Source organism: Loxodonta africana, chromosome 11 (assembly GCF_030014295.1).
Source record: "Loxodonta africana isolate mLoxAfr1 chromosome 11, mLoxAfr1.hap2, whole genome shotgun sequence".
NCBI lineage: Eukaryota > Metazoa > Chordata > Mammalia > Proboscidea > Elephantidae > Loxodonta > Loxodonta africana.
In genome coordinates this window covers 5824283-5851938 of record NC_087352.1, presented here as the reverse complement: position 1 = coordinate 5851938, position 27656 = coordinate 5824283, and the positions used below count along the sequence as shown (strand labels likewise).

The 27656-nt window shown below is 45.2% G+C and overlaps 1 protein-coding gene and 1 pseudogene across 1 annotated transcript in view; both read right to left on the bottom strand.

The window, feature by feature from the left end:
* Positions 1–1486: 1486 nt before the first annotated feature.
* Positions 1487–4448, bottom strand: LOC135232742 (NADH-ubiquinone oxidoreductase chain 5-like; annotated as a pseudogene).
* Positions 4449–8321: 3873 nt separating this feature from the next.
* The window catches only part of LOC100666307 (cytochrome P450 2A13-like), a 45912-nt gene continuing 26577 nt past the window's right edge, over positions 8322–27656 (bottom strand). Inside the window, exons 2-9 of the mRNA XM_064293487.1 lie at positions 15241–15403; positions 13929–14078; positions 13533–13693; positions 12389–12565; positions 10595–10736; positions 9574–9798; positions 9033–9227; positions 8322–8503 (exon numbers count right to left, since the gene is read on the bottom strand). Of these exons, the coding sequence (XP_064149557.1) occupies positions 8322–8503; positions 9033–9227; positions 9574–9798; positions 10595–10736; positions 12389–12565; positions 13533–13693; positions 13929–14078; positions 15241–15403 (1395 nt within the window). The remainder of the gene's footprint in view (positions 8504–9032; positions 9228–9573; positions 9799–10594; positions 10737–12388; positions 12566–13532; positions 13694–13928; positions 14079–15240; positions 15404–27656) is intronic.

The window sequence follows — 27656 nt, the reverse complement described above, 5'->3', positions numbered from 1 at the left end:
TAGGAATAGGGCTAAGACGCCTCCTAGTTTATTTGGAATAGATCGTAGAATGGCGTAAGCAAAGAGAAAGTATCACTCTGGTTTGATGTGTGGGGGAGTATTTAGTGGGTCGGCTGGCATATAGTTATCAGGGTCTCCTAGTGTGTCTGGAGATACTAGGGCTAAGAGTAGAAGAAGTAGGATTAGGATAAGTAGTCCTAAGAGATCTTTAATAGTATAGTATGGATGAAAGGGGATTTTATCTGAGTCTGAGGTGAGGTCTAGTGGGTTGTTTCAGCCTGTTTCATGAAGGAAGGTTAGGTGTACTCCTGCTAGTGCAACTGCGGCAAATGGAAGGATGAAGTGAAGAGCGAAAAATCGTTTTAGAGTTGCCTTGTCTACTGAAAAGCCTCCTCAGATTCACTCTACTAGGTCTGTGCCGATGTAAGGGATTGCTGAGAAGAGGTTAGTAATTACAGTTGCTCCCCAAAATGATATTTGTCCTCACGGGAGAACATATCCTATGAAAGCAGTAGCTATGGTAATTAATAGTAGTATAATGCCAGTGTTTCAGGTTTCTGAGTAGAGGTAAGATCCATAATAGATATTTCTTCCAATGTGTGCATACAGGCAGAGGAAGAAGATGGATGCTCCGTTGGAGTGTAGTTGTCGAATAATCCAGCCATAGTTGACGTCCCGGCAGGTATGGGATATAGACGAAAATGCAGTTATTGTGTCGGGTGCATAGTGTATGGCTAAGAATAGTCCTATTAGGATTTGGGCAACCAGGCATGCTCCTAGTAGTGAGCCGAAATTTCATCATATTGAGATGTTGGATGGGGTAGGTAGATCAATGAAAGATTTATTGATGATTTTAAACAGGGGGTGAGATTTTCGGATGTGGATCATTAATTGGTTATTTCTGTAGTTGAAATACAACGATGGTTTTTCAGATCGTTAGTCATGGTAAGAGTCCATGTGGAAATAATGATGTATATTGTTTTTGTTATGAGTGTGCTTTATGTAGTAGGTTTTATTGGTTTTTCATCTAAGCCTTCTCCTGTTTATGGGGAAATGAGTTTAGTTGTGAGTGGAGGTTTAGGATGTGGAATTATTGTGAGTTCTGGAGGGTCCTTCTTAGGGTTGGTTGTATTTTTAGTATATTTAGGTGGGATGATGGTAGTTTTTGGTTATACTACTGCCATGGCTACTGAAGAGTATCCTGAAACTTGGGGATCAAATGTTGTAGTTTTGAGTGCATTTTTGGTAGGTCTGTTAATGGAGATTTCTATAATTATGTGGTTATTTAGTGGTGAGTACGAGTTAGTGGGTTTTTATTTTGGTGGTTTAGAAGGTTTTATAGTTTTTAGCGAAGGGGTTGTTGAGTGCGTACGTGAGGATTATTCTGGGGGAGCGTCTTTATATAGTTATGGGTTTTGGTTTTTGACTTTGGCTGGTGAATGTTGTTTGTTAGTATTTTTATCGTTATTGAGGTTACTCGAAAGTGCTATAGGGCAATTAGTAAGCCTAGTGTAATTGATAGGAGGAATGATAGGGAATAGGGTTTTATTAGGCCTTTTTGGTTGGATACCAGGCTGGCGGCTGTTTTTTGCATGGTTATTAGATTTTTGGGAATTATTTTTTCTAGTCAAATTAAGTCTATAATAGTTATTGCTAGGTTTTGGCTTATAGTAAGGCCTAGATAGGGTAGAATCCGATGGATGATAGTCGGGTAATATCCTAGCGTATTTGAAAATTTGTGTGCACGTGATGGTTGTTTAAACATCAAGTTGCGTGTTATGTTATTAAGTTCTATTGCTGCTGTAAATCCTAGTAGAGTAACTGCTAGGGCTGTAAGTTTTAAATACGGAGTTATGGTTGTTTGGGGTGTTGTGTGTGGGATAGTATTTATCGAGATGATAAAGCCCATGAAAATACTGCCTAGCATTAGTCGTTTAATAGGATTAAGGAAGTATGGGTTGTTTTCATTAATTTGGGTTAGTGTAGAGTATCGTGGTTGTCAGAGGAGAGCAAAGAAAATAATTCGGGTGTTGCAACTTGCCGTTATGGATACAGGAATGAGGGTAATTAATAGTGCTCAGGTGTTAGTGTAGGATATGTTAGCAGCTTCAATGATTGGGTCTTTTGAGTAGAATCCTGTTAGGAATGGTATACCGGTGAGTGCTAAACTGCCAATAATGATGGCTGTTGAAGTAATGGGCATTGTTTTGTAGAGTCTCCCTATTTTGCGAATGTCTTGTTCGTTGTTTAAATTGTGGATGATAGAACCAGAGGATAGGAATAGTATTGCTTTGAAGAATGCGTGTGTGCATATGTGGATGAAGGCTAGATATGGTTGATTAATTCCAATAGTTACCATTATTAGGCCTAGTTGGCTGGAAGTGGAGAGTGCAATAATTTTTTTGATATTATTTTGTGTGAGAGCGCAGGTAGTCGTAAATAGAGTGGTGATGGCTCCTAGGCATAGTGTTAAAGTTTGGATAGTGGGGTTGTTTTCTATAAGTTGGTGAAAGCGGATAAGAGTGAACACTCCGGCTATAACTATTGTGCTGGAGTGAAGGAGTGCCGATACTGGGGTGGGACCTTCCATAGCTGATGGAAGTCATAGATGAAGTCCGAATTGGGCTGATTTTCCTGCTGAAGCTGGAAGAAGACCGAGTAGTGGAAGTGTACTGTTTTTAGGGTCAGTTAAAAAGATTTGTTGGAATTCTCAAGAATTTAGATGGATGACGAACCAGGCTATTATTATGATAAAACCTACATCGCCAATACGGTTATAAAGTATTGCTTGTAGGGCTGCTGTGTTAAAGTCTGCTCGACCATGTCATCAGCTGATTAATAGGAAGGATATAATGCCAACTCCTTCTCAGCCCATAAATAGTTGGAGTAAATTGTTAGCGCTTACTAAGATCAGTATGGTGACCAAGAATAACAGGAGATATTTGAAGAAGCGGTTAATATAGGGATCTGAGTGTATATATCATAGTGAAAATTCTATAACTGATCACGTGATAAAAAGTGCGATTGATATAAATATTAGGGAAAAGAAGTCTAGTTTAAAGCTTAGGGAGAATTTTAGGGTATGAATTGTTATTCAGTGTCAGTTGGAAATAAAGGCTTCTTGGTTAGATTGAATAAATAGTAGAGTTGGAATTAGGCTAATTACGAAAGCGTAAGTTACGGCTGTTTTGATAAGATGTGGAAAATAATTTATTTTGTTGTTTTGTAGTAATGTTGCGATAATGGGTAGGGTTAGGGTGATGAGTGATATTAATGTTAAAGTTGAGATTAGGTTAATTACTTTTATCTGGAGTTGCACCAGTTTTTTGGTGCCTAAAACTAATGGGTAGCTCTTACCCTTTAAAAGTTAAGAAAGCCACGTTGTTAGGCGGGGGTGTAAGGAATTAGCAGTTCCTTAATTCTTTCTTGGTAGACAAAGAGGATTGAATTCTTATTAATAGACTCACAATCTAATGTTTTGATTAAACTATGTCTGCAGTATGTTAGTCCTAGGATAATCTTGGGATTTAGAGAGAGGAGTAGTAGAGGCAGAAGATGGAGGGCCATTAAGGTATTCTCTCGGGTAAATGAAGGTTTAATAGATTTGGCGTGGTGTGATGCTTCTCCTCCTTGAGTTGTGGTTATTATATAGAGGGTATATATTGTGGTCATTAACACATTCAGTCCTATGGGAAAGTTAGTAAGATTGGACCATGAAAATGATGTTGTAATAATGAGTAGTTCTCCAATTAGATTAATGGTGGGTGGTGGAGCTATATTAATCAGGCTGGCCAATAGTCATCATGTAGCTATTAGTGGGAGAAGAGTTTGTAGGCCTCGTGTTAAGATTATAGTTCGGCTGTGGATGCGCTCGTAGTTGGAATTTGCTAGGCAGAAGAGTATTGAAGAAGTTAAGCCATGGGCGATTATTAGGGTAAGTGCCCCTATAAAACTTCATGGTGTTTGAAGCATGATAGCGACGATTACTAAGGCCATGTGGCTGACTGAAGAGTAGGCGATCAGGGATTTTATATCTGTTTGCCGCAAACAGCTAGAACTGGACATGACCATACCGCATAGTGATAGTATGAGAAATGGGTAAGATATGTGCATTGTTAGAGGATCCAGGAGGATAGTAATTCGTAGTATCCCGTACCCCCCTAGTTTTAAGAGGATGGCAGCTAATACTATAGATCCTGCGATTGGTGCTTCTACATGAGCTTTTGGTAGTCATAGGTGGAGACCATATAGGGGTATCTTTACTATAAAGGCTATAATACATATTAGTCATAGTATATTAGTAGATCATAAGTTATTAATAGGTTGGGTTAAGTATGGTAGTATTGTTAGGTTTAATGCTCCTAGGGTATTTTGGGTTAATATGAGGGTTACTAATGGGGGAGAGATCCTATTAAAGTATAGAATAAAAAGTATGACCCTGCGTTTAATCATGGAACACCCCAATTTATCACCACTCAGCACATGTCCACAAATGACTGCAAAAGTGCCACAAGTGTTGTTTCCAAACCAAAACCAAATCCATTCCCATCGAGCCAATTCCCACTCATAACGACCATACAGGATGGAGTAGAATTGCCCCATAGGGTTTCCAAGGAGCTGCTGGTGGATTCAAAATGCCAACTTCCTGGTTTAGCAGCCAAGCTCGTAACCCCTGGGCCACCAGGGCTCCGATAAACACTCTACTATTTATAAATTAAATCCCTCACTGTGTGAGGGATGTTGCCTCTTATAGATCATTTGATTGTTATAAAGCACCTAGTCATTTATTTCATTCAATGACTCATGGAAAATTTACCAAAATCAACCATTGTTTTTAGGTGCTGTCAAATTGGTTCTGATTTGTAGAGATTATCTGTGCAACTGAACAAAATACTGCCCAGTCTTGCACCATTCTCACAATCATTGCTGTGTTTGAGCCCATTGTTGTAGCCACTATATCAGTCCATCTCATAGTTACCTAAAAAAGTTTCAAAAGATGAAAATATTCAGAGCATGATCACAATGGAATTAATCTAGAATTCAATAACAAAATGATAGTTACAGAATCTCTAACAGTCTGTATATTAAACTCTATACTTCCAAATAATCACTGTGTCAAAATTGAACATATTTGCACCAAATGGTAATGAAAATATATCAGAACTTTTGACAAGCAACTATATCAGTGTTTATAGAGAAAGCTTTAGCTTCAAATGCATATAATAGAAGATGAAAATTCATGATTTAAGGTTTCAACTTACTAAAACAGAAAAGTAAAGACATCAAACAAAAAAAGCAGTATAACAAAAAAAAATGCAGAAAGTAATGAAATAGAAAACAGCACAAAATAGACAAAAATCAATAAGAGCATAGTTGGTTAAAATGATTATTAATACACGAAGGCCCTCACTAACACAGTAGAACAGAGTATATATACCTGAAGCCTATTTTCAGCTGGAACAGCTAGGGGCCAGTGGCAAATTCGTGACATTTGACACTAGGGTCCCTACCTACTCACATCAGGGGCCTGAGGACTGCTGGCTCCACAACACTACACCTGTTAACTCAGAACTAAAGCCATTCCCGTAGCCAACTCTTCAGACAAAGATTAGACTGGACTATAAAACGTAAAATAATACTCTTGAAGAGTGAGCTTCTTAGGTCAAGTAGATACATGAGACTAAATGGGCAGCTCCTGTCCAGAGGTAGGATGAGAAGGCAGAAAGGGAAAGGAGCTGGTTGAATGGACACAGGAAACTCAGGATGGAAAGCAGGAGTCTGCTTTCACATTACAGGGATTGCAACTAGGATCACATAACAATATGCATATAAATTTTTGTGAGAAATTAACTTGAGCTGTAAACTTTCACCTAAAAAAAAAAAAACCAAACCCAGTGCCATTGAGTTGATTCCGACTCATTCACCTAAAGCACAATAAAAATTAAAAAAAAAAAAGAATACTCAAAAGGTCTTAAAAGCTTGCACGCAGTCATCCAAGCCACGATAATATCATCACAGCAACAGTTCGTTTCAGCAGAAAAGGCAGAAGCAGCAGAGGAAGAAGGGGAGTCAGGAATAGGTGGAGGATATGGAATGTGTGGCTACTTGTCTCCATGAACCACTGCCTCCTTGGCCATGAGGCCAGAAAAACTGGATGGTACCTGGCTGCCATTATCGAACAGTTTGATCAAAGATTCTATCATAAGGGGGAAAATGCAGAACAGAATTTCAAATTCTCTTGGAATTCAGAATTTCTGGACCCATTGAGGCTGGACAAAACCCTGAAACTATTGCCCTGAGATAACCTTTAAAACTCGAACCAAAAATATTCCCTGAAGTCTTCTTAAAACCAAACAATAATTTAGCTTAATTAGTAAAGCATTGTGCTTTTTCAAAATCTACCTATATGGGATCAAATTGACAACAGCAACTTGAAAGATTAGATAGGAAACTTAGTGGGCAGTGAATTTATGCTAATGGGGGAGGAACAATTCAGAAAAGGAGGGTGAGAATGGTTGCACAACTCAAAGAATATAGTCAATGATACCGAGCTGTACATGAAGATATGGTTGAATTGGCATATGTTTTGCTGTGTATATTTTAAGCAACCCATTCCTGTTGCCGTCTAGTCGATTCCAACTTGTAGCGACCCAACAGAACTACCCCACAGGATTTCCAACGAGCGGCTGGTGGATTCAAAGTGCTGTCCACCAACAACAACAAAACAAAATTAAAAACAAAATAATGATAGAAAAAGAACATCCAAGAAGTTATTAGCAGAGCCTGGACCAGAATCCAGGCTCCTGGTCCCCTAAACCCCCAGCTCGATGTCTTTGCTGGGTTGGGGAGTTGGCCCTTCCAGACCATCAAAGGTGAGAGGGTCCTCTTTGTACAAGTCTGACTGAGTGTTGATGGCTGGAATGCGATTCCTCTCAGCACAACTGGTAATGCTTGGATATACTCATGCTTTCTACTTTCAAAGGGTGAATTTGAGGATTATGGGGATTAATACTTACTTCCTCTTCCCTCTCCTCGCCCCCCTTGCAGGGCAAAGATCTCCTAGCTACTCTGTTTTCTCTTGGAGGTGCCTCTTGTTGGCAGAGCCCAGCTAGCTCTAGCTCCCACTTTCCTCACTCTACTCTCTCTCAGAGGGAACATTCAGCTTGGAGGACTGACAATTGGCTATGGTGGGAATGCAGTTCTCAAAGATGTGTGCACAGGAACCCCTGATGCCAAAATTCTGAGCACGAATGGTTCCAAGCATCTAAGTCTCTGGGAATCTGAGATCTGTGATTCTGAATTGTGGACTCTGCAGTTCTAAGATTTGACAGTTTTGTTACTCCACAGTTCTAAGATTCTGTGAGTCTAGGTTTCTGGAAGCCTCTTAAAGTCACCTACACATCGGTGGACATGGTTTGACTCTGACACTGGGATGTCAAATGCTGTTGTTGTTAGCTGCTGTTGACTCAGCCCCTGACTCGTGGTGATCCCATGCACAAGAGAAAGAGATGCTGCCCGGTTCTGTGCCATGCCATGTCCAATGTTTCCCGTGTTCCCGGAAAGTGTTTCTCTCCCCCACCCACTTCATTAAGAGGTCAGATTCCTGTCTTCCTATAAAATTCTGAACTGGATACAGTGGTCTTACCTGGTGGGGGCACACAGTATGTGTTGGCATCCAAGGTGTTCATGAGTGGAGAGCTTGGTGGACAAGTGTGTAGTGAAGCCAAGCCAGCTGCCCACCAGGGTGATGGAAAAATCCCTTGATAGAGGCATTCAGATTGTGTAATAATATGCTAAGCTCTTGTTGTTTTACTTGAGAAAGTGGTGCCTTTTTAGAATCTGCCTCAAAGACTCAGGCTAAGCCAAGGTATCCCTGTACAGATCTGGGTTCAGGTACTTGTGTTACGTGAGGCCTCCACAGGGGGTTATTAAACTTTCTGAACCTCAGTTCTGTCACCTTTAAATGGGTGTGGACACTGTTCCCCGTAACATAGGTTTGTGAGCTTTATGTGTTGTAAAGATGTTAAGCTTTTAGCACAGAGCTGACACAGAGTACTTGCTTAATATATAATAGTGGTTATTATTATTTTTATCCAAAATATAGCTGTAAAGTTTTCTCCCTCCCACCCCATCTCGGAAGGGTCTATGTCTTGCAAGTGAACACACAGAGCTCATCACGTTTCTTCTTGTCTGCCTATCCACCGTCCCCCTTTCTTTTCCCTCACCTCCCCCCTTAACCTCACCCACCCATAAGTCCTGCCCACTAGACCCTCCCTCTCCCCACTTGTCCCTTCCACTAGTCCGGCCATCTCCTTGCTCTCTCAGCGGGGTAAGAAGCTCATGGTGTAGGTTCGTGGGATGGTGGCAAAGCCCACATGTTTGGGAGACACATCGATGTCCTCGGGCGACTGAGGGGACTTGAGGCAGAAGTTCTGCAGGATGGTGGTAAAGAAGACAAAGAGCTCCATTCTGGCCAGACCTTCCCCGAAACAGTACCGCTTTCCTGGAGAGGTGAGGTGGGAGGCCCGGAGGTAAGGCGACTCACTGCCACCTCGCCCCACTACCAAATCCTAGGTTCATTCTCCCAGGGAGAAAGGGCTGGATATTGTGACCTGAGAGACTTTCAGGGAAGACTATAATCCTCTCTCAGCCTCAGTTTCCCCTGTAGATGAGATGAGGGTGATCCCTGCCAGCCTATAGCAATGGGAACATGAGATGCTGCTTTCTCCCAAATATGGCTGCTATACCGTCATCTTCTTCGTAGGAATCTGGAGTCTTTGTTGTGTGACCTTAGACAAACTTCTGACTCACTGTGGGCCTTGATTTCCCCCATTTCTGAATCAGTATGATCATCCCTTCCTTTTTGCCTGGGTGCAGGTGCTTGGTATTAATGGAGGTTGCAGCGGGGTGGCCTGAGAGTAGACTTCTGAGCTGGAGAAAGATGCTAGGCTACACCTCAGAGGAACTGACTGGGATGAGGGAGGTCCCTGGTGGTATGTGGGGTGGTCTGGCAGCAGCCGGTGGTCTCTTACCAATGGAGAAGGGCACAAAGGCATCGTTCTTCTTAAATTGCCCTTTCTCATCCAGGAAGTGCTGGGGGTTGAAATCTTGGGGGTTGGAGAAGAACTTGGTGTCTCTCAGCACGGAGCCCAGCACAGGGAACACTTCAGTGCCCTGGTGGGGAGGAGAAAAGCGGATTCGATAAGAGCCAGTCGGGGGTGGGCATGCTGAAAGCACATGGGAGTCAGAAGGAAAATTAGGGGGCCCAAGGTGAAGAGAAATAAGGGCACAGAAGCTAGGGCCCTCCAAAAAGCTCCGAGGGTTATGAGTTTTGTGTCCCCTGAGACATGAAGTTTGGGGGACATGGGGTTTGTGTCTCCGAAGACAGGAGGTTTGGGGACATGGAGTCTGTGTCTTCTGAGGCAGGAGGTTTGTGACATGTGTTCACATCTCCCAAGGCAGGAAGTTTGAGGGAGATACAGGGATTAGAGTCCCCGAGTGGGAAGGTTGAAGGTGGTTGGGAAAATCTTTGATAGAGGGAGTGGACATGGGCTGGAAATTTTCTAAGGGTACAGGGGTCACAGGTTTGGAAGGTTGGGCAGAGCAGCACCTTGGGGATGAAGAAGTCCCGAAACTTGGTGTCCTTGGTGACCCTGCGGGCCACCCCCATGGGGATCATGTCTGTAAATCTCTGGATCTCGTGGATCACTGCCTCGGTGTAGGGCATCTTGGCCCGGTCCTCAAACTTGGGCTGACGGTTCTTGCCAATCACCAGGTCAATCTCCTCTTGCACCTTGGCTGGGGGAGGAGGGAGGATATATTTAGGCATCTAAAGGTCTCAGGACAAAGATGATAATCAAAATATTTAAAACTGGTATGACATGTGTGCTGTTCTTATTGTTACTTGCTGTTGATTTGATTCCCACTCATGGCGACCATGTGTGTGCAGAGCAGAACTGCCCCATAGGATTTTCAAGGCCATGACCTTTCGGAAACAGATCTCCAGGCCTGCGTTCAGAGGTGCCCCTGGGTGCGTTCAAACCACCTCTCAGCTATTAGTCAAACGCTTAACCTTTCATGCCCCCCAGGCTAACTTTAACATGGATGTAGACCATCCACGTGGTTGGAACAGGGCCCTGTGAGCCCGTTTCTGCTAGAATCATAGAGGAGGTGCAAAGGATCTGGAGATGGTTCGGAATAGCAGACAGTGGGTACTCAGTGGGCTCAGCACAGGAACTAGCAGTTCAGACATTTTCAATATTTCAATATTTGAAGCACAGCTGGTGCCTATCAGCTGAATATCACCCCTGTCTCTGGGTAGCAGGATCCCTGGAGGTGCAGTTGTTGAGAACTTGGGTGCTAACCAAAAAGTCAGCAGTTCCAATCCACCAGCTGCTCCTTGGAAACCCTATGGGGCAGGTCTACCCTGTCCTATAGGGTCTCTATGAGTTGGAATCAACTTGACTACAATGGGTTTTTTGGTTTTCTGGGTAACAGTGGGTGTCTGAGGGTGCAGGGATCTGAGACAGATGGAGGGCATTGTAGCAAGCTCAAATAATTTTTGAGCCCAAGGTGAAGCTCTCTCCAGCCTCACCCCACACATCTGGGTGCTTCATGAACAGCAGGAAGCCGTAGCGCAGAGTCGTGCTGACAGTCTCGGTGCCGGCAAAGAAGAGGTTCAGTGTGGTCAACACCAAGTTCTTCATGCAGAACTCTGTGTTGGGGTTCTTCTTCTCCTGCGGGGAGAGGAGGCTTCAGGCTGAGCCCACAATGCACTCTTGAAGGGCCCTTTGGGGATTTTCCCTACGGACCTACCTCACTTAGATCTCTGAGGACTCATTTTCTTCAGACCAGAAGTGGGAAGAGAGATGTGGATCTACCATGCTTTCTCTGGTCTCTAGGCTCTGATGGCTCTGCCCTGAGTGTTCTTCTCACACTGTTTCCCTGGCTCACTATCTGCCCTTTAATTATCACTTATTATGGTAGAAATATTTAGAAAGAGAAGGCTAGAGAGGGAGAGTGCATGAGAGAGAGTGACAGAGATGGCAAGACAGACTAACTCAGAGACAAAATCCAATTTTCCACGACACAGAATTTTAGCGACAGCATCCTATTACTTTCACTAAAAATCTTGAAGCTTATTGTGGGGGATTCTCCTCCTTTAATCCTTTTACCCTGAACTTCAGACTCCATAAAGCCCATCTCCTTTCTGCACAGATGGGAGACTGGCAACCAGGTGGGAGTGGAGACCCTCCAATATCGCATAGTAAAGCCAGATGTGTGTCTGCTAACAGAGGTACAGAAGGTAAGAGAGCATGGTGGCTGAAAACACCAGCCTTAGAGTCGGGAGACTAGGGTTTGAGCTACACGCTGCCGCTTCCTGGCTGTGTGACCTCAGACAAGCCACTACGCAATCTGGGCCTCAGTTTCTTCATTTGTAAAATTGGGGTCCCAATAGAACACCTTTCAAGGAGCTGTTGTGTTAAATAGGCAGATACTATAAAACACTTAAAATAGTGACTGGCATCTGGTACAGCAATAAGCCCCTCCTCCCCCCGCCCCGCCAAAGAAAATCCAGTTGCCGTTGAGACAATTCCACCTGATTTCGACCCCATGTGTTTCCGAGTATAACTGCCCTCCACGGGGGTTTCCTGGCTGTGACCTTTCGGACACCGATCGCCAGGTCTTTCTTCTGAGAAGCTTCTGGGAGGATTCAAACCACCAACTTTTGGTTGGTAGCCCAGTGCTTAACCATTTGTGCCACCCAGAGGACCTGGTACTGCAATAGCAGTGCACTATGCCTTCTCCTCATTTATCAACTATCTCATTATCTGACATTTCACATTTATGACAACAGTAAAAATCTAGTGTCCAATTATTTTGCACATTAATGATGTATGTCTAGCAGTAATGCCTGCTGAGGTGTGAGGCAAGAGTAATGCTGACTTTGATGGTTATGGCTATGTGACACCTTGGCTGGGCCATGATTCTCAGTTGTTTGGCAGTCAAGTAATGATTTGATTTGGCAGTTATGTAATGATGTAATTTGAAAGTTATGTGATGATATACTTATCCTCCATTTTGTGATCTGATGTTGTCATCCTCCATTTTTGCTCAATGCTCATTTTGCATAATGACCTGGTCTTTGGAACCTAATCATGTTAATAGGTGGGAAGACAGTGTATTCACAGGCACAGGTCCTGCCATGGGTTAAGAGCTCAGTCAATCGAGCAGTGATGATTAATTATAATCAGGATTCTGAGGATTATTGTGATGAGGGGCTAGTCTCAACGGGTCTCTGTGCTCCTCCTCAGATTGATTTCCCTCTGCCTGGCTTTGGAAACCAACCCTTCCCACCCCATCACTTGCTCTGGCTGCTTGAATGCACCTCCTGCATGCGGATGAGGAAGGAGTCGATGAAGTCCCGTGGGGAGTTGGGGTCCAGTGTGCGCTGGTTCTGCTCCACTTTCTTGGTTATGAAATCCTCCAGCCCGTGCAGCTCCTTAAAGGCCTGTTGCTGTGGCCCTGGTAGGTGTTTCATTACCGAGTAGAACATGTCATAGAGCTGGAGATGGGGAGAGAAGAAGGGAAAGGAAGGGCAGCAGTCAGTGGGCAGAATCCAATGGGAATGGAGCCTTGTCTCAGGGCAAGGAAGGTACTGGGTTCAAGACACTTGTCCAAGTGTTTAGGTATTTAGGTGAGGCTGGATGGAAGTGTATATCTAAGATTACAGATGAGTTATGTGTGAGGGTACCTGCCCAAGAGTTTAGGTGAGATGGATCGGGGCACACATCCAGGTGTTCATATATTCAAGGGAGCTTGGGTTGGTAGGTATCTGTCCAGGTGTGTAGGCACTCAGATGGGCTAGGCTGGGACTCTTGTCCACATATTTAGGTATTTAGGGGATTTGGATTGGAGGCTTCTGTACAGGTATTTATGTATTAAAGTGGGCCTGGTTTCAGGGATACCTGTTCAGGTGTTCAGATATTTAAGTGGGCTGCATAGGGTGCACCTCTGTAGGTGTTCACTTGGGCTGGATTGGAGGACATTTATTTGGGTGTTTGAGGAGAAATCTGTACGGGTGTGTAGGGGTCTTATTGGGGTACCTGTCCAGATGTTCAGGTATTTAAGTAGACTGGGTAGGAGGCACTGTCTAGATACTCTGGTAGGGGACACCTGTATAAGTGTCAGAGGATTTGGGTAGGCTGAATTTTGCAGCACCAGGGATTCAGGTGCTTAGGTATTTGGGAGGTGGGCTGAGTAGACAGCACCTGCTAGATATTAAGGTAAGTTGGACTGGGACCACCTAGGTGAGAGAGCTGTGCTGAGGGCATATATGTTGAGATATCCAGGTGTCCTTGGAGCCTGGGTATTGGGGACTTCTCCTGAGTTGTAGTGCAACTGTTCAGTTGTCCAGGAGTGGGGCTGGTTTTGAGTAGGGGCTGTCTTGAGGAGGAGTATCTGCCTCTGTGTGGGGGAGAAGCTGGCAGGTTTTGCTAAAGGCATGGTAGTGCCTGGCAGAGACTGGTTACCTGTCCGGTAGCAGTAGCTGTGAACTGGAAGCTTCCCAGCATCATACGCAGCAGTGACAGGAACTCTTTATCTTCATAGGCAAAACGGTCCCCAAAGGCAATGGAGCTGATGACGTTGGAGACTGCACGGCTCAAGAAGTAGGTGGGATCGACGAAGGCGCCTGGGAGGGGGGTGGGGGTGAGGAGGGGAGGCAGGGAGATACCAGGATTGGGGAGTTAACTCTGGGGTCTGACACCAGTCTGAGAATTCCCGGAGGTCACTGAAGTGATCAGACCCCAGAGCTGGGACCCTGGACGCCTTTCCCCAACCTGGTCCCTGCTTGGGGCCTGAGCGCCTGGGTCCTTCCCGCTGGGTTTTTCCCTTCTGCTTCCTGCGCACTCCGGGTCGCTGCTCACCGCATGTGCCTCGCAAGGTCTCCACGAGGAAGCCGGCCTCCTCCTGGATGCGCTCTTCAATGCCGCGCTTGCCCACCCCAAAGTCCCGTAGCGTGGTGATGGAGAAGCGCCGGAGCTGCTTGGCCCGCTCCCCCTCGCTGAACGCCACGCCTGGAGGGGCGAGCAAAGGGGCCGAGGTCAGAGAAGGACAGAGACAGGGCACAAACCGCCCCGAGGGACTTCTGAGAGGTGGGGAGAAAGGGGCAGAGAGGGAGTGAGAGAAAGGGCACAGAGCCACAAACTAGAGAGAGAGAGAAACCCAGAGTCAGAGATAGAGAAATGCAGAAAGAGATAGAGACCTCATTGGAGGAAGGGAAACAGATGAGGGAGGAAGGCAAGACAGATAAGACAGAAACAGAGATACAGAGATTTGTGCACCAAGAGAGGTAGGCAGAAGGAGAAAAAAGGAGAAATGAAGTATGTGGAAAGCTGACAGGCTGAAATAAAATTGTGAAGAATTCTATAACTAAGCTGGAGAAGAAAGAAAAAATCAGGGAGGGAGAAACAGAGAGACAAGCTCTGGAAATTCTTACCAGGAGACAGAGACACAGGGGTTTTGAAGCAGAAAGCCCTCAATCCAAATCCCCTAAATACCTAAATATGGGGAACAAGTGTCTCCAACCTAGCCTACCTGAGTGCCTAGACACGTGGACAGCTATCTACCAATCCAACCTCACCAAAGTATGTGAACAACTGAATGTGTGCCCCAATCAATCTCCCCTGAATTCTTGGACAAGTATCCTCACACTTAACCCACCTGAAAACTTACATATATACTTCCATCCATCCCCACCTAAGACCTTAGGGTAAGATCCTAAGACAAAGGAAGGAGAGAGTGGCAGAGAAACACCAGAGAACACAGAAGCAGAGAATGAGAAAAAGACAAAGGTACAGGGTAGCTATGAGTCAGAATCCACTCGACAGCTTTGGGTTATACAGAGGTCCAGGGCTCCCTGGATATACCAAGATATTCTACCAAACAGAAATACCAAGATATTCTACTAAGAGATGGAGAGATACACAGAAAGAAGGCACATCTGTGAGAGGGAAACAGAGATAAAGACAGAGAGAGGCAGGAGAAATGGAACCACAGAAACTCTAAAACAGGTTAGTGAAAGACCAGGGAGAGCCCTCAATGAGCAGAGATGGGGACCAAAAGACTTGGGCGAGGGGTCCGCCACAGTCTGGAATGGGCAGGTTACTTAAGGGGAGAAGCTGGGGAAACTGAGGCCGTTGGGTCTGCCTGAGCACATCCCCACCCAGGTCCCCTCACCGTAGCCTTTGAAGAGCCAGTCGAAGGTGGCCTGCTCCCCTCGCCCACTGAATTCCTCAGCCTGGTCCATGAGAGCCTCCTTCACAGCGTCGTATCCCCACAGTACCACGACCCGTCGGGGCCCCAGGTGGACCGTGAACACCGAACCATAGCGCTCACTGAGCTGGTGGAGGTGGGTGAGAGTGGTTAGAGGGAGCAGCTGCTACCTCTGACCTGGCCCTGTACCCAGACCCCACGAACTGGGGTCCATTTTCCCCAGGTTCTAACAGTCAAGTGGCTGAACTTCCCAACATCTGGTTTTTCCTGGCTAGGCCCCTGATATGGAACCTCCAAAACTCCTCTGTCCTAGGACTCTGGTCCAGTTTTGTCAGTCCCCTTCCACAAAGTCTTCCCCCATTTCTGACCCCATTACACCCATCGCCCTGCCTCCTGACACCTTCTTCAGGGAGTTGTACATCTGCTCTGTGTTCAGCTGCAGGTAGTTCCCGATGAAAGGCAATGGAGTGGGCCCAGGGGGAAGCTTCCCCCAGAGCTTCCTTTGTTGCCAGACAGACATCAAGACCATTACAGACAGGCAGGTCAGCAAAGCCACCAGAAGCATCCCTGAGGCCAGCATAGTGGCAGTGACAGTGATGATCGAATATGGATGGCTTGGGGTGATTTGCCTTTATACTACTTGGGGAGAGGGGTGGACTTTGGTCCTGATTATACAATTGTCTCATTTCACCTCCCAATTACACCCTCCACCCTGCATCCCGCCTAGCTTGGGACGCAGCCAGCAAGGGAGGAGGGGAAACTCAGAGCAGATTAACAGGGAATGGGACTCAAGACTGAATTTGTGACTCCAGGGCTTTGAATTTGAGGGGACAGGAGATAAACTCCAGAACTAAATGTTTTGGAGAGTCTTCATAGGGGAGCCCTTTGGAGTCTCAGGGTGGATTTGGGAGTCTCAGAAGACAAAACTCCAAGGATATGGATCCAAGGGTATTGGAGTGAGATGAGATGTGTGGCTGTGGATTTGGGTTTTGTGTGTGTGTGTGTGTGAGAGAGAGAGAGAGAGAGGAGGGATGTATATTTAAGGGTCTCTGGAGGAGATATTCCACGGATATGAATTTGAAGGTCTTGGAATGAAGAAAGTCTGATGGTTGTAGATGTGGAGTTCCTGAGACCCCAGCAGCAGTGTCCTGGAGTCAGCCCTTGACCCCAGGTGTTGACCTCCTTTTTTCTTGAATTCAGTGCTGTGCCTTGATGACCAGAATCCTCATTGGAGCTTCAAAGCGAGAACAGAGTGGGTGCCATAGAACCCCCACTGTCCTCCTCTGGTTGGGAAAGAAGTGGAGGAAGGTAGAATGACAGGGTCACATTTCACTGGAACTTGCCAGAGAATTGGAGAAGAGTAACTCATGGCCTCTGGCAGAGGGACTGGCCAGGTCTTGGGAAATAACAACTTCCAGTATGGTAACAAAAAATCCCACCTGTCTCAAGGGTTATAACTTACAAATAGTCCCACCAAGTCCCTACCCTGATCATTAGGGAAGCCCACAAGGTTGATTGTACCATTTCTATCATTATTATTGTTGTTATTAACCTTAGCGTTTCCCATTTTATATACGGGCATACTAAAGACAGGAAACAGAGAGTAGGCAGGGGGAGCATGTGTGAGGGGCCCTTAAGCCAAGGGTCTTGAATTCCTGTCTCTCCTACTTTGCATTCTCAGTTTACCCTTCTCTGGGCCTTGGTTTCTCTACCTGTGGAAAGGAAGTATTTGGGAACAGGTGGTTATATGTGGGAATATGTTAAGTCTCCTTTTGGGGTGATTCTTGGTTTTTCAAGGGCTGCTATTAGCAGGTGGAGCCCTGGTAGTGTAGTGGTTAAGAGCTCCGCCATTAACCAAAAGTTCAGCAGTTCAAATCTACTAGCTGCTCCTTGGGAACCTATGGGGCAGTTCTACTGTGTCCCATAGGGTCGCTATTAGTTGGAACTGACTCAATGGCAACGGGTTGTATTAGCAGGTAGAGGAAACTATATAGCAGGAAAGATTTGGATAAACTCCAATGCTGGGAACCCTGGAATGCTGTTGGCAGGAGTAGAGAAAGATTGGATGGTCTACTGTCCTTCCTTCATTGAAATTCTGCCTTAATAATAAAGGCAGATACCGTTTGTTGAGTGGCTACTGTATTCCAGGAAGATTAAGTCTATGTTTTCATGATCTTAAAGAGCCCTGGTGGCACAATGGTTAAGCGCTCAGCTACTCTCCAAAAGGTCAGTGGTTCGAACCCACCAGCTGCTCCGTGGGTAAAGCTGTGGCGATCTGCTTCTGTAAAGTCTTGGAAACCCTATGGGGCAGTTCTCCTCTGTCCTATAGGGTTGCTATGAGTTAAAATCGGCTTGATGGCATGGGTTTGGTTTTGGGTTTTAGTTATTCATGATCTTATTGAATCTTTATAACAGTGAGGGCTGATTCATTAGCATCCTCATTTTGCAGAGCAGAAGACTAAGCCACTTGTTCAAGTTGACACAAGTAGTAAGTGAGAGAGCTAGGATTTGACCTTCTTCCCTTTTCGCTTTATTTACCTGTCTATCTCACCCTGAAGGTCAAGTAGGGATCAAGTGTAGCACCAGGTGGGTGCTGAGACTGGCACCAGGATTGGATACAGGCATTACATTGGTAGGTTTTGATATCGGCATCCAGGTAGGCCTGGGAGGGTTTATGTTATTGGCATTGGGATTGTCCCCAGGTAGACACTGGGATTGAAAACAAGTTGGCACTGAGCATGATTTCAGGAGAACATTAAGGGAGCCACTTCTCATATCAAGAGGCCCCTGAGAGTGGGCCCTTGTGGTCATTGAGGTTGGCTTCAGGAGGACATATGGGTGGTACCATATAGGCTCTGAGATTGGCTCCAGCAGGCCAAGCTCAGATGGATGCCGGGATTAGTAATATGTGAGCCTGACATTGGCCTTAGCCAGGCCCTGAGGTGGCTCTGAGGGTTGAACCAGGAAAGACACAAGGAGGGCACCCTGCTAAGGGCCACAAACCTTGGACAAGTGGAGGTGGGTGAGGATGGCATTTCCAGGACTGGCATCTTGCTCAGAGAATTCCAGGCTGCTGGATTCTGAGACCTTTGGGTAGGGAACAAAGGGCAGAGAGCAACGCAAAGGGAGGAAAGTTGCTTGTTGGTTTTGGAGGGGGATGATGTGGGAAAGAGGGTTAGTGTGGGCTTGGCAGGTATCAGTCCCCTTAATCCCAATCACCAGCCGGGGCCCCTCCTGTTCCCCCTTGTTTCTTGAAATGGAGGGTGATAGAAATTTGGGGAGTTTGTTTCTCAATGAGGTTGGCACCAGGAAAGGTATTGAGTGTTTGGGCAGGCTTCCATGAGCTGGACATTGGGCAAGAGGGTCAGATTGCAGAGGACCAAAGCACAAAGGTACTTGGAGACAGAGAAGTTATGATTCTTTGACCTTGTCGATGAACATGAAATGAGAGGGCAGAGTATGAAATCACATGCCTTACCTCCTGAGGCAGGACATATGCCAGGGGGTGGTGGCTCAGCGATGGTCTCCCAGTGTGAGCTAGTGGTGAACCCAAGCAAATCCCTTCCCCTTGCTGGGCTTCCATTTCCCTTTCTGAAGGGACTGTACAGTAGTTAAGAACAAAGTTAAGACATGGATTGGAGTCCTAGCCTTATCCCTTCCTTGAAGTGTAATCTTGAATAAATAATTTCATGTCTTTGAGCAGTATGGGGTGAGCCATATGGGGCCAAAGGCAGCACCTGTCTCTTGGGGGTTTTTTTTTGGTGAGGAGTGAATGGTTACTACATGTAAAGTACTTAGGGGGTCGTAAGTGCTTAATAAGTGTTAGGTGTTCGTATTATTAACCTGTAGGATGAAGGAGATGGAGGAGAGGCTCTAAATTCCTGGCTTTCACATTCTCTGGTCTAAAGTTGCCAAAACTTTGGGAAAGGGAAAAGGTGGAGAGAGAGTTTGGGGGAAACTCTCTTCCTACACCTTCCTCAGCACAGATAAGCCTTACCCCGTGGAGCTAAATAGGAAATCGATCTTCTGGGAAACTTTGTGAAGGAGTGTGTAGATTAGGCAGTATCTGGAGAATTGGTGAAGGTCCCTGAGTGGATAAATGGTTTGCATTTGCCTACTGATGAAATAGTTGATGGTTTGAACCCACCCAGCGACAGAAGAAAGACCTGGTTATCTCCTTCTGTAAAGATTGTGGCCAAGAAAACCCTGTGGAGCAGTTCTGCCCTATGACACATGGGGTTGCCACGAGTTGGAATGGACTCAAAGCCAACAGGTTTGTTTGTTTGTTCGTTTGTGGTTTGAGAATGGGCATGTGAAGATTAGACTCTCAGGTTGTTTTGGACAGACAGGGAGCCCTGCATAGGACTTTGTCCATGTGTCTTTCTCAGTCTCTCTTCCCCTTGTCCCTGACTTCGCCTTTTTTTCTCTCTCTCTGCTTCCCTGAATGCCAGCCTGTCCCTCCATATCCTCATGTGCTTCTGGGTCTCTTTATGATTTTTTCATTTCATCTGGTGGGTTCTCCTAGATGCCTCTGTCATGTTTGTCTTTACTCATACATCTGCCTGTGTGCCATTCAGGTATCTGTGTATGTCTGTGTGCACATGTGTTTCAGGGTGACCATACTGATATATGATTTTATGTATACACCTGTATTTGTGGCATGTGTGTGAGTGTGCATGATAAGTGAGTATCCATAGCAGATTGTCTACATGTACATATGATTATGATTGCGTGTGTCCATGCCCATGTACCTGAGTGCACACCAATCTCTGCATCTGTTGGTGTGTGTGGAGCATGAGTGTAGACATGCCTCTTGGGGGATGTTTACTTGTGCAGTTCTGTGTCCGGACTGATACCTGACTGCATAATGACATCTGTGTGTGTGCATGTACCACTGGGTGATTCATGTAAATGTGTGGATGTTTCTCTGAGGCACTCTCGTGTAGGAGTGTAGGCATTAGAGTTGACATTGCATACCCATGAGCTTCTTTGTGTTTCTATTCAAACATAGCCCTGGCCCAGCTCCATCTCCTTTCTCAGAAAACAAACAATTCCCTTATTTTTCAGGGTATTTACCTCCTTCCATTTTCAAGGATCACACTAAGTAGAAATAGCCTCCATGGGACAGGTGTGTTGTGAGAGCGTTCTCCAGGTTATTTACTTCCCACTAAATCATTTAAATATTGTCGAAGAATGTTCTGTTTCCCACAGCGTCACCCCAACCTCCTAGTCAATTCAGCAAATTTAACAGAGTGACTCAGCCAGTGTTCAATAAACCCAGAACTCCGTGCAAGCCCTGGGCCCTGCCCTCATGCAGCTCTCACTCCACAGGGGAGACAGACCCCTATGAGACAGTGGAAGCTCAGAATGGACACTGCTGAAAAGGGGAGGCATAGGCGGAGGTGTTAGGGCTGAGACAGGGAAAGCACAGGAAGACGGGTCAGGGACAGGATAGGGGAGACTCCCATGGGACCTGTGGGAGCCCAGAAATGGCACCTCACTTAACCTGGCGGGAAGAGGTTCAGGGAAGACCATATGAAGGCTAAGTAGGAATTTTTCATGGACAGTGCAGTGCTATGGATTACTTTTATGTGGCCTTTCTAGCCATCATCTTGTAACTCCCACCCAAGTGATTGGATGTGACTGTGCAAATAAGGCAATTGTGGCCCACCAAGGGAATTGCTCGGTTTTGTCTTAAAAGAGAGCCAATTCCAGAGCAGAGAGAGAGGATCCCATCACCACTGAGAAAGAACAAGCAGGAGCAGAAAGCATGTCCTTTGGACCTAGAATGTCTGGGCTGAGAAGCTCCTAGAACCAGGAAACAGGGAGAGAGAGAATCCTTGAGAAGCAGTGGCAGAGAAACAATGGCAGGAGACGGTTTGGTGGGCTTCCCAGCCCACAGAGCAAGGAAGCTGTCTTTCAGCAAGAGCCTTGTTGACAGACTGGGGTGCTTCTGGGCACTTACCAGCAGAGCTAAAAGAGCTTTGTAACACTTGCCCTAGCAGGGCAGAGGCTGAGGGCCAGAGAAGCATGCCTATGAGCACAGCTGGGAGAAGGCTGTCCTGATGGAAAAACTGTATCCTGAGCATTCCTGAACCTAAATTGTAACCTGCTACTTTCCTAATAAACCCCATAACTGTGAGTATTATCTGTGAGTTCTGTATGGCCATTGCAATGATTTATCGAACGCAATGATACAGCACTGTGGAAGGGACAGTTGGTGTCAGGATTGGTAAAGATGGTGGAGAGAGGAAGCATGCCTGACCTCTGCCTCCTAGGAATCAGCCTTGGGCTGTTGATCTTGATTCTCCTTACCCCGTGTGAAATTAGGGGAGGTCAGACGCTGCCCCCATGCCATTTTCACAGAGGGATAGACTTGGGAGAGTTCGTTCCTGGCAGAACAAACAGCAGGGATGATGGCAAGAAGGCACATGAAGCATGGTTGAGTGTGACTAGAGCTTAGAGATTTGGGGCCATGTTCCCTGGTGAGAGTGGAACCACGTGCAGGGGCCAGATCATATAGAGCCTTATGTGATTTGGTAAGGAGCCTGGACTTTGTCCTGAGGGCAGTGGGGAGCCACAGAAGGGTTTTAAGTAGGAGAACAAAAGTCGTGTTTCAGAAAGATTTCTGATTTTTCGAGGTAAAGAGACTAGAAGTTGAGGGATGAGAGAATGGTTGATACAGGAATCCAGGTGAGAGAGGATGGGCCTGGACTGGATCACGGCCAGGAGGATGGGAAGGAGGGATGAATTGGAAAGAGATATGGAAGGAAACACTAATTGTTGCTTGGGTTATGTTGGTTGTGCGAGTGTAAGGATGAGGGAAGAGTCCCTAGATAGATGGTAGTGTCACTTACTGATTTAGAGACAGAGACAAGGAGCAGGTTTGAGACAGGAGATGTAGGAGATGAGTATAGTTTTGGACATGTTGGTGAACTAGGCGCAGTCCTCATTCTTAGGGATTTCTGGGACTAGTGGGAGAAAAAATTAAAGTTGTCACTGATCTTTTGTTATTAATTATTATTACTGCTTAGGGCTGGGGATTGGGAAGTCTCCGTAGAGGAGGTGTTGTTTGAACTGGGTTTTATAGGATGAGTTCACCAGGTAGGAATCAAAGATACCCACAAACACCAAAGACCTGGACATGTGTTTTAGCTATCTAGTGCTACTATAACAGAAATACCACAAATGGGTGGCTTTAACAAAGAGAAGTTTATTCTCTCACAGTCCAGTAGGCTAGAAGTCCGAAATCAGGGCATTAGCTCCAGGGGAAGGCTTTCTCTCTCTGTCAGTTCTGAAGGAAGGTTATTGTCATTAGTCTTCCCTTGGTCTGGGAGCATCTCAGTGCAGGAGCCCCAGATCCAAAGGACACGCTCTGCTCCCGGCGGTGTTTTCTTGGTGGTATGAGGTCCCCATGTGTCTCCGCTCACTTCTCTCTTTTATATCTCAGAAAAGACTGGCTTAAGACACTATCTAATTCTGTAGATCTCATCAATTTAATTGCCACTAACCCATCTCATTACATCATAGTGATAAGATTTACAACACATAGGAAAATCACATCAGATGACAAAATGGAAGACAATCATATAACACTGGGAATCATGACCTAACCAAGTTGACAGATACTTTGGGGGGACACAATTCAGTCCATGACAATGTGCAAGATGGAAGGAGCAGAACAGAGCTTTTTGACAGCTACATCTCCCTGCTCTCTTGGCTGACCTCATCAACCAACTTTGTATTTTCTACCCACAGTCTGACCCAAAACTCTCAGGAAAAACCTGGCTCATGCCTAAAAACGTGCCTGAAATCTATGACCCTGCCCCAAATGAGAGCCTTCTTTCTGTTTGTTTTAATTGGGGTTCACATATGAAATTCATACAATACAAAATTAACCATTTTAAAATGAACAAAAGGAGCACACAGAGAGGGCTTTGGCCTTATTGTGAATTTTTAAATATCATTGTCATGGATTGAAATGTGTCCCCCAAAAATGTCTGTCAACTTGGCTAGGCCATGATTCCCAGTGTTGTGTGATCATCCACCATTTTGTCATCTGATGTGATTTTCCCATGTGTTATAAATCCTACCTCTATGACGTTAATAATGTGGAATTAGCGGCAGTTATGTTAATGAGGCAGGACTCAATCTACAAGTTTAGGTTGTGTCTTAAACAAATCTCTTTTGAGATAAACGAGAGAATCCAGCAGAGAGACTGGGAACTTCATGCCACCAAGAAGCAGCAGCCAGGAGAATAGCTCGCTCTTTGGATCCGGGGTCCCTGCACTGAGAAGCTCCTAGTCCAGGGAAAGACTGATGACAAGGACCGTACCCCAGGACTGACACAGAGAGAAAGCGTTCACTGGGAACTGGCACCTTGAATTTGGACTTGTAGCCTCCTAGACTGTGAAAGAATAAATTTATGTTTGTTGAAGCCATCCACTTGTGGTATTTCTGTTACAGCAGCACTAGATAACTAGGACAATAATCATCACATTATTTAAATATAGTTATTTTGGTATTCTTTTTCTTTTTTTTAGAGAGGGGGAACAACCTGTGTTTTCCTAGTGGAATGAAACAGCCCAGAATGGTATATTTCAGCAATTTTAAGACATTGTATTATTTACCTAAAGACAAAATATGATAAATCTGTTTTAAGTATTTTGTGTTGATCCACAGCATGAAGCTATTACAATGTTCCTGCAGATATGCATATTAAAGGTTATGAAATCCCTACACACTAGCTGGATTTAAGACTCAGCCATGTAAAAAAAAATAGAGAGCATTGTGTAGCAAAACCTAAGCCAGCAGCATGCTGAGAGTTCATACGCCTCAGTGCTGCAGCCCACGGCTTCCAAGTGCTTCACAGATACCTTGGAATGCATAGTTTTGTTTGCTTTCTTGTTCAGGAGATTGGCAGTTTGCGAAAGAACTTGGATTTCCCTGTATCCTGTGTGTGGGGTTGGCTGGTTCCAGAGCCAGCATAGGAGGAACAGCCCTGTGCTCACATCCTCCACAGAGGACCAGCCCAGGAACTTCAGGCAGGTGAGCGAACAAAGCATCTTCTGGAGCTGTCTCTACAGGACAGGGTGCTACATTCCGTTGTCATCCAGGACATCTCAGAGGGTGGATTAGTCCTGTGTCGTGGATTGGCCATGAACTGCATGAAGAATGAACAATTCTGTCTTGGAAGAAATACAGCCAGAGTGCTCCTTGGAAGTGAGGATGGCGAGACTTTGTCTCACGTACTTTGGACATGTTATCAGGAGGGACCAGTCCCTAGAGAAGGACATCGTGCTTGGTGAAGTAGAGGGTCAGCAAAAAAGAGAAGATCTTCAACAAGATGGACTTACACAATCGCTCGAACAGTGGGCTTAAACATAGCAACAACTGTCAGGATGGCGCAGGACTGGGCACTATTTCATTCTTTTGTACATAGGGTCAATATGAGTTGGAACTGATTTGATGACACCTAACAACAAACAACACGTATTGAAGAGTGTCCCCGCAAAATATGTGTCAACTTGGCTAGGCCATGATTCTCAGTATTGTGTGGTTGTCTTCTATTTTGTGATCTCATGTAACTGTCCTATGTGTTGTAAATCTTAATCTCTGCCTGTGGTTAATGAGGCAAGATAAGGTTATGTTAAAGAGGATTAGGGTGGGATGCCACACCCTTAGTCAAATCGTAGTCTTGATCCAATGTAAGGTGAATTTCCCTGGGGCAACCTGCACCCATCTTTTATCTTACAAGAGATAAAAGGAGAAGCAGATCAAAGGTCAGAGGAGCAAGGGCGGGGGGTTGGGGACCATGGTTTAAGGGGACTTCTAAGTCAATTGGCAAAATAATTCTACTATGAAAACATTCTGCATCCCACTTTGAAATGTGGCGTCTGGGGTCTTAAATGCTAACAAGCAGCCATCTAAGATGCATCAATTGGTCTCAACCCACCTGGAGCAAAGGAGAAGGAAGAACACCAAGGTCACACGACAACTAAGAGCCCAAGAGACAGAAAGGGCCACATGAACCAGAGACCTACATCATCCTGATACCAGAAGAACTAGTTGGTGCCCGGCCACAATCGATGACTGCCCTGACAGGGAGCACAACAGAGAACCCCTGAGGGAGCAGGAGATCAGTGGGATGCAGACCCCAAATTCTCATAAAAAGACCATAACTAATGGTCTGACTGAGACTAGAGGAATCCCGGCGGTCACGGTCCCCAAACCTTCTGTTGGCACAGGACAAGAACCATCCCCAAAGACAACTCATCAGACATGAAAGTGACTGGACAGTGGGTAGGAGAGAGATGCTGATGAAGAGTGAGCTAATTATATCAGGTGGACACTTGAGACTGTGTTGGCATCTCCTGTCTGGAGGGGGGATGGGAGGATAGAGAGAGTTGGAAGCTGGCAAAATTGTCACAAAAAGAGAGACTGGAAGGGCTGACTCATTAGTGGGAGAGCAAGTGGGAGTACGGAGTAAGATGTATATAAACTTATATGTGACAGTCTGACTTGATTTGTAAACGTTCACTTGAAGCTCAATAAAAGTTAATAAAAAATAAATAAATAAAAATAAAAAAAAGGAGAAGCAGATAGAGCGAGAGGGACCTCATGCCACCAAGAAAGAAGCACCAGGAGTGGAGCACGTCCTTTGGACCCAGGGTCCCTGCGTTGGGAAGTTCCTAGATTGAAGAGGATTGATGACAAGGGCCTTCCCCCAGAACTGACAGAGAGAGAAAGCATTCCCTGGGAGCTGGCACCCTGAATTTGAACTTCTAGCCTCCTAGACTGCGAGAGAATAAATTTCTGTTTATTAAAAGCCATCTACTTGTGGTATTTCTGTTATACCAGCACTAGATAATTAAGACACCTTGCACTGGCACATTCCAGAAAGTGGGTGATTCTGAGCCTAAAACAAACTTTATGGGCCTAGAGGGATTCCTGTCGGGATTATATGTAAGAAAGTTGCCCAGTTCTCAGATTTAACAGAGGGAAAAGTATGAGTTGTTTTGCTCTAAGGGCAGCATTCTAAATCATCAACTCAGACTAAAAGGTGTGCCTTTTGTCAGATGTGAGGGTGTTCTTTCCTGTTTCCTTCTGGCCATCATAATTCACTATGTGCATTATTCATGGCACGCAGAAATTTACAGGTATTAAGGAAAGGGCAGAAACAAAACCATGGATTAGCAAGATGCCATATTCCAGTTTTTCTTTTCAGCCTTTAAGGTATTTTTGAAGTTGGGACTGAGCTCTAAATTCCCAAGAGCCCTCAGCACACCGAGGATCACTGAACTCCTATCAGGATACAGCTGTCGGGCGCTTTTGCAGCTACCATGTCAACATCCCATCTCTTACTCTTGAGCCTCTTAACCCAGATACATGTGTAGTGAGCTCCCAGCTATCCACTTGGGATTCCTAAATGTTTTGTTTTCAGGAAGTCTCTGTCTTGACCTTTGTCAAACTTCTGAGCTCCTTCAGGGAGTAGAAGCTTAATTTCAACAGCTTTGGCCACAATCAAACAATAATACAAAAGGGAAATTTATACAGAACCCAAATTATGTGTTGCAGTCCAAAGCGTCCACGGGATGATTTCTGGGCTGATCTTCCCCTTGCTTCAGTAGAGCATGCGCGTGAGCAGTTGGACCCCTTCAGTATACCACCCACTTCTGTCATTGTCCTCTGCTAGTATAACAGAGAGGAGCCCTGGTGGTGCAGTGGTGAAGTGTTTGGCTGCTAACCAAAAAGCTGGCAGTTTGAATACACCTGCTCCTCCTTGGAAACCCTATGGGACAGTACTACTCTGTCCTATAGGGTTGACATGAGTCAGAATCAACTTGACTGCAACAGATTTGTTTGTTTTTGTTTTAGTATAACAAAAAAGTTGGTAGTTATGGTCAGAAGGGAGGGTGAGGTGGGAGCAGTGTCAGGACTTGGCATTTCTACGTTATGTAGCACAGGATATAAGTAACAACCTTAAAGTCCCAACACACTGTTCTAGAAAGTACAGTGGAGATTTGTGTGCAAAGATTTGAAAATTTAATAGAAAAGTACCAAGTTCCTGAAATTCAATGCAATATTTTTATTAATTAAAAAAAAAAAGAAAGATTTCAGCCTTGAAAATGCTGCATGGCAGTTCTACTTTGTCTCACAGGATCATGATGAGACAGAATTCACTCAACAGCACACAACAGCCACAAAGTGGACAATTCAGTGGCATTTAGTATGTTCACAAATGATGTACAACCACCACTCGTCTCTAGTTCCAAAACATTTTGACATGAGAATTTTTTTCTTTTTTTTTTTTTAATTCTGCTTTAAGTGAAAGTTTACAATTCAAGTCAGTTTCTTCAAATGAAAATATTAAATGAGCC